General features: G+C 34.0%; 1 protein-coding gene across 2 annotated transcripts; it reads left to right on the top strand.

Annotated features, from left to right (window-relative positions):
- Positions 1–770: 770 nt before the first annotated feature.
- On the top strand, positions 771–6,638 carry LOC136223987 (diaminopimelate decarboxylase 2, chloroplastic-like). Of its 2 annotated transcripts, XM_066012190.1 has the most exons (9): positions 771–1,323; positions 1,528–1,702; positions 2,047–2,196; positions 3,726–3,887; positions 4,086–4,271; positions 4,480–4,602; positions 4,683–4,772; positions 4,926–5,030; positions 6,357–6,638. In XM_066012190.1, exons 1-8 carry the CDS (start codon positions 824–826, stop codon positions 5,004–5,006), a joined length of 1,467 nt encoding a protein of 488 aa, XP_065868262.1. In that variant the 5' UTR covers positions 771–823; the 3' UTR covers positions 5,007–5,030; positions 6,357–6,638. The 2 variants fall into 2 exon arrangements, with proteins under 2 accessions (XP_065868262.1, XP_065868261.1); XM_066012189.1 differs by lacking the exon at positions 6,357–6,638 and having other exon boundaries at positions 4,926–5,272.
- The last annotated feature ends 536 nt before the right edge of the window (positions 6,639–7,174 follow it).

The following is a 7,174-nucleotide window of genomic DNA, read 5'->3' as shown; positions in this document are numbered from 1 at the left end:
AAACTAAATTAAATTAAACAAAATACAATATACAACAACTAAATTTAGCTAAAATTAAAATATACAATAACTAAATTTACCTAAAATTAACAATATACAACATAAAAACTTAAACTAAATTAAATTAAACAAAATACAATATACGAACAACTAAATTTACCTAAAATTAAACAAAATCAAATTAATTTAAACAAATAACAATTATTAAAATTTAAACAAAATCAAATATATTTTTAAAAAAAACCCGAAATAGGGGCGGGCGTGAGCCTATCACGCCCTCGCATTGGTGAGGGCGTGAGACTATCACGCCCGCACCTATGGTACGGTGTATGAATATTACGTCCTCACGCCCGCACCTATGGTACAACGTATGAACCATAGGTGCGGGCGTGATAGCCTCACGCTCCACTCCGATTCCTTTTTTTCCCAAATGTCGAACAAATTCATAAAATCAACTAAAAATCGATAGAAAAGTTTCGGATTTCGTACCATATGTGCTTTGTCACTTCCGCCCCTCCCACGAACCATGTTTTTGTTGAGCAATTAGCCCGGATTTGATTGAAAAGTGTGTAGGGTGTTTGAGAAGTTTTGTGTTTTTTCAAATTTTAGACAAAGGGTAGTTCGGTCTATTTCCGAGGCTACGGGTAGGAATCACTAGCTAGGTTATAGTAATTCACAAAAAAAAAAAAAAAAAAAAAAAAAAAAGTTAAAAAAAAAACAGCACGTGAGGCCAGTTATTGACTCTGTTTCTTGTCGAGTCTTAAACCCTGAGCCCTGAGAAGAGAAAATCATATCATCCAACTCTGCTTCTCTCTTTACAGCAATGGCGGCCACAACATCCCTTTCCCATCAGCACTGTGCCCGCAAAACCTTGACTCATCCTTTGAAACTAAACCCATTTCTTAAAGCTCCCATTTCATCCATCAAACTCACCAATTCCTCCTTTAAGCCCCTCCTCTCTTTGAAAGCAGCTTTATCCCAAAACTCTTCTAACTCCGCCCTAGCACAAAAGACTCAGCCTTTTAAGCATTGTTTTACTAAATCTTCTGATGGATTTCTTTACTGTGAGAATCTCAAGGTTCAGGATATCATGGAGAATGTTGAGAAAAGGCCTTTTTATTTGTACAGTAAACCCCAAATTACTCGGAATTTTGAGGCTTATAAAGATGCTTTAGAAGGATTGAGATCGATTATCGGGTATGCTATTAAGGCTAATAACAATTTAAAGATTTTGGAGCATTTGAGACAGTTGGGTTGTGGAGCTGTGCTGGTCAGTGGCAATGAGCTCAGGCTGGCTCTTCGTGCTGGATTTGATCCCACAAAGTAATGCATTTTCACCTTCCTTTATTATGTTTGCTTTTTTGTGAATTGGGGGAGAATATGTCTTTCAATTTGCATAGATTTGTGTAATTTAGGCTAATTTGGAAATGTGTTAGGAGATATCTAATGATATGGGTATTTGTATTTGGGATTACTTGATTTTGCTTTGTATGTATATCTTATTTGGGTTTATGTGAAAATGAGCAGGTGCATTTTCAATGGAAATGGGAAGCTCTTGGAGGATTTGGTTTTAGCTGCTCAGGAAGGTGTCTTTGTTAATGTGGATAGTGAATTTGATTTAGAGAATATTGTAGCTGCTGCTAGAATTGCTGGCAAAAAGGTTAATGTTTTGCTTCGAATCAATCCTGATGTCGACCCTCAGGTACAGAATGGCTCCTCTTGTCAAACAATCATATATTCTCATGTGTAAAGTGATCGCCTGATCGAACATTAAACAAACTACCTTAATTTCTTACATTATGTCAAGTTAGGTAGCATTGTAGAAATTGGCAATGCAATCTCCGCTATCAATAGAATCCCAAGCAGGCAATGGTGTGATCCTGTGTATATAATTGAAGATCTTGCATTTGTGGAAATCAGAATTCAGTCTGATTATCTAATACATCTATTAAAACCATATAAAAAAATATAATTTTTGAAGTTGGTGTATTTGAAATCTTTCTTGTGACTTGTGAATATATAATATCTTGTTTATATGCCTTTTAGGTTCATCCTTATGTTGCCACCGGGAATAAGAACTCAAAATTTGGAATTAGAAATGAAAAACTGCAATGGTTTCTGGATGCTGTGAAGGCACACCCTAATGAGCTTAAGCTTGTTGGGGCACATTGCCATCTTGGCTCAACCATTACCAAGGTATCTCTTCAGCACTTCTTATTTTATTTTCCTGCAGTTAATGGAAGTTTGGATTTATACATCATAGGTTAGAATATGGATTTACTTGGCTGGGCCCTTTCATCTATGGATAAATATATATCAGTTTTAAGTTACGAGGTATGCGATGTTGAAAATGATTCTAAATTTCCAATATAATTAGGCCTACTACATCAGGAGCTCCCTGAACTTGGCCTAAAATCCGGTTACTTGCTTAATGTGACTTCTAGACCACTTGAATTTGTTTCAAGTGACCTATGCGCCCCCTAAACATGCTTATAGTGATCTATTACCTCCGGAACTTGCTTAAAGTGATGTATATTTTAATTTGTCCAAATTCTCTCTTGCTCTGTCACATGGACTTGGGGGATTAATTATGTCACTTTAACCAAGTTCAGGAGGTTAACGAGACATTTCGTAAGTTCAGGGGACCAATCAGTTTCTTGAGTCAAGTTCATGCTGCTCCTGATATATTAAGCCATATAATTAGTTGTATGTGCTTTAAGAATCTGATTACTTAATAATGCTTAATAGAACTATGAACTTGGAATCATTGTGAAGATTAAATGTTAATTTATGTGTAAAAGCATTAAAAGGAGTATATGTATCCTAATTTACTTGGTGAGGACCTTGATGATGGACTATGGCTAACTCAAATATTTTTACTATTGCTATTGGCTGTATCTTTTAGGGTCCGTTTGGTATGCGGTAATGCAATGTAATGTAATCAAATTTGTAATGTAATGTAATGGAATGGAATGGTGATTCCATTACCATGTTTGATATTTAAATAAATAGAAAATGAAGAAATGTAATTACCATTACAATATTTATGTTTGCCTAAATAAATATAATCATAAAATTTTATTTGCACAATTAAAATTAACGAAAAACATGATAACATGAAAAATGAGATTAAGCGAAAAACGAAAAATACAAAAAATGCGAAAAAAAAAATTGAATCAAAATCAAATACAAAATTAGATTAGCTGAAATCAATTTAATTAGTGCATATATATAAAAATAATTACTTTTTTCTCGTTTTTAAATTTTCATGTTTTTGAGAATGATAAGAGGTTAGATTGAGGTGTGAGATTTGATAAATGAGAGGTTAGAGAAGGGTCCGGGGAGGGGTCCCACCACAAGGGTGTACTGGGGGCAAGCCTTCCCCTGCCAATTTATTTGGCAAGAGGCCGCTCCTAAGACTCGAACCCGTGACCTCTTGGTCACACGACAACAACGTTTACCGTTGCGCCAAGGCTCGCCCTCCTATGAATTTCTCATTACATTCCAATAAAATTAAAAATTGCATCTAAACATAGTAATGGGCTTTTGATGTAATGGGCATTCCATTACGTCTTACCAAACGTACCCTTAATGTATTACACTTTACTCTTCAGTTTCTCTCGGGGAAAGGGAGTATGTATTTGTATTTTTATCTATAAATGTCACAACTAATTTTGTTTTGAACTTTTCATAAAAATAAAAGCTTTCCATGTTACATGTTATAGGTGGATATATTCAGAGATGCTGCAGTTCTTATGGTCAACTATATTGATGAAATCCGGGCTCAAGGCTTTGAAGTTGATTACCTAAACATCGGTGGTGGTTTGGGTATAGATTATTATCATGCTGGTGCTGTACTTCCTACACCAAGAGATCTCATTGACACTGTGAGGATCATTTTTCTTAATTGTTACATTGCCACTTCCTCTGCATATAGCTTCTGAATGCAAATTAGTTATATATTTTGAGTAATCATTGTTAAAATTTCAAATGTTGATAGATACACATGTAGCAATAGCATTGGCTCTCTACTTCACTGATGTTAAACTCTTGAATTAAAATTCTCTTAATTCATATCAATTTAGGTCCGAGAATTGGTGCTGTCGCGAAATCTCAATCTCATCATTGAACCAGGGAGATCACTAATTGCAAACACGTCCTGCCTAGTCAACAGGGTGACTGGTGTCAAAACAAATGGAACTAAAAATTTCATTGTTATCGATGGAAGCATGGCTGAACTTATTCGTCCCAGTCTGTATGATGCATATCAAGTAAGTGTCTCGGCATAATGAGCTTCCAGTTCTTAGCTTCCAGTATAATGCATATCAAGGATTCTCTATTTCCTCGGAATTCTGTGTTTGTCTAACAGTCCTCGACAGCTAACCCCTCCTTCGCTTCTTGCATTTGTATATTACATAGTTATTCTTATCTAGATTTTATGCTATTGTGTCAAAATTGACAGTTCCTTTATTTTTGCAGCACATAGAACTTGTTTCTCCCGAAGCACCTAATGCTGAAGTTTCAACTTTTGATGTGGTGGGTCCTGTCTGTGAATCTGCTGATTTCTTAGGAAAAAACAGGGAACTTCCAACTCCCTCCAAGGTACCCATTTTGCAGCCTCCTCGTGGAGAGTTACACTAATAATCCTCTTTCATCTTCTGACAAATCTTTGTACTCTGCAGGGAGCTGGTTTGGTAGTCCATGATGCTGGAGCTTACTGCATGAGTATGGCATCAACATACAATCTGAAGATGCGCCCACCCGAATACTGGGTATGGATTCTTTTCCTCAAAAGTTTGGGGCTTTAGCTTGATGATTTGCATACCTTATCACCAAGTTTAAAGTTGTGGTTTTTGCTTTCCAAATGCTTTCATTGGAAAACAAAAAGAGTTGCCATCTTAATTTGCATTTATTTCATTTTATAGGTTGAAGAAGATGGGTCAATTGTCAAGATTAGACATGGGGAGACATTCGAAGACCATGTCCGGTTCTTTGAAGGACTTTAATTGCAGACACTGAGCATTTTTCTGGTAAAGCAAAGAGGCTTAAGATATGTTTTATCCCAATTCTTATGTTGCTTGGTTGATGTCTGCTGTGGATTAGCTTTTAGGGGAAATTGATTTACTTTGCAACTGTTTTAAATTATGTATAGGATTCATCAATTAGGCATTAGAGGTTACCTTTGGATTTATTAAATCGCTCTAACTTGATGGTGAAATTAAGATCCTTGGTTTGTTTGGTTTAAGTACTTAAAATAAGGGAAATTGCCCTCTACGATGTGTTATTTCACTCAAAACGATCATATTATAAGACCATGTGTTCAAACCACTATTTCTAAAAAAAAAAAAAGGAGAAAACAATTATTAATTTAGGTCCATCACTTTACTCATAAAATTGGACAGGAGAAAGCAAACAGAAAGTAGATGCAACAACCAGTGTGTTTCAGGATTTCTTACCAGTGATGTATTACCATTTAAACAAAACATCTTTTTCTGAAATTCATGTGAAAATAGATGAAATTTATGTGAAACTGATTAAAACTCGGGGAAATTCATATCAAACTCAGTGAAATTCAAGTAAAACTATTCTTAAAACATTTTCAGTTTTCATCAAGTGTCACTTGAGTTTATAACCTTCTGTAAATTCATGCGAACCTGATTGAGTTCCATACGAGTTTCGCTTGAGTTTATAGCCTTCTGTAAATTCATGCGACTATTTTGAACATGAACACAAATTAATCATGTAAGTTTCAACGGGTTTCAATTGAGTTACACACAAGTTTCAATCAATTTCACCTTTTGTGAAAATGAATGAAACTCATGAAACTGAGCATTTATGAAACTACGTTATGTAGTATGTGTCACACTGAATTGTTTCTAATTAAATCAAAGGATGGTTGGATAACTTTTTTTTCTTTTCTTTTTGTAACTCACATGAAAATGATTACTAATAACATATAAGAATGTTATTTTAAATTCTAGTAAAGAAAATGATATTTAGAATTTTAAAATGAAGAATGAGGATTCTCACGAAAATCTTAATTTTTAGGGCTAATTACAAATCTAGCCCAACTAAGAAGGGTCATTTACATATCTAACCCATTTTGCTTCCATTTTACCAAATTAGACCATTTCATCCACTTTGGACAAAATTACCCTTAGTTCTATTGATCCATAGATCGATTTCTGATATCAATTGTTAGCGATTTTTGAAGTATTATGTTCAATTTCCCGTAGAAATTGTATGTTTTTAGCTTATACGTCTGCTTTTCTCGCTGGTCTTGCCTCTTTCTTTATCTATAATGGTATCATTTCAATTTTTTCAATTTTCTCAAAATCGCTAACGATTGATATCAGAAATCGAAGAAGATGAACCGAAGAAGAAGAAGAAGAAGAAGAAGCGGAAGAAGAAGAAGCAGAGCAGATCCATCGAACAATAGAACTAAGGGTAATTTTGTCCAAAATGGATGAAATGATCTAATTTGGTAAGATGGAAGCAAAATGTGTTAGATATGTAAATGATCCTTCTTAATTGGGTTAGATTTGTAATTAGCCCTAATTTTTATGGGGAAAAATGGGGGTAATATTTTCTTAATTATAGAAATGGATGGAGATTTCTCATCTAGATATAGACAAAGATAGAAATTGAGAAATTAGTCTCCATTTGCAACCTTAATCAAGATTATAACCTTAAATTGCTATTTTCTCATTATTTTGTGATATAATAATAAAAGTTATTTTTGGACTTTAACTATCGATTTAAATTTTTAATGCAATTGGTTCTTTGATATAGTTTTAGTATCTGTTTAGATAAGTGTTTGAGAGTTCAAATTTAACTTTTTAATGCAATTAGTTCTTTCATATAGTTTCAGTGTCCGTTTAGATAAGTGGTTAAAAGTTCAAATTGTGACAATTTTAGACAAGTGATTAAATTTCAGCACATAATAAGATGGATTTATATTGTAAAAGAAGCTGAGAAATGTATTTAGTTGAATTGGGTTGGGATAGATTTGACATTAGGAAAGTGAGATAATTAAAACCCACGTTTTTTCTATTAAGAAACTAGTTATGATGTGTACCACTTTTTGTCCTTAAAATTCTACTTTCTTTATACTCTTATCTTTTCATCCAATTAACTCTTCAAAAAGTCTCAAAGACTAACTTATCCTAAAATC

Source organism: Euphorbia lathyris, chromosome 3 (genome assembly GCF_963576675.1).
Source record: "Euphorbia lathyris chromosome 3, ddEupLath1.1, whole genome shotgun sequence".
NCBI classification, from domain to species: Eukaryota; Viridiplantae; Streptophyta; class Magnoliopsida; order Malpighiales; family Euphorbiaceae; genus Euphorbia; species Euphorbia lathyris.
Note: the sequence above shows the minus strand (reverse complement) of the source record. Positions and strands in the feature narration are given on the sequence as shown.

What these genes read in the sequence shown, in the direction of transcription:
- LOC136223987 (XM_066012190.1), top strand. Translation starts at nt 824, where the DNA reads ATGGCGGCCACAACATCCCTTTCCCATCAGCACTGTGCCCGCAAAACC. An exon ending in GCTGGATTTGATCCCACAAA is followed by an intron (nt 1,324 to 1,527) that starts GTAATGCATTTT and finishes GAAAATGAGCAG; the next exon opens with GTGCATTTTCAATGGAAATG. An exon ending in AACTTCCAACTCCCTCCAAG is followed by an intron (nt 4,603 to 4,682) that starts GTACCCATTTTG and finishes TGTACTCTGCAG; the next exon opens with GGAGCTGGTTTGGTAGTCCA.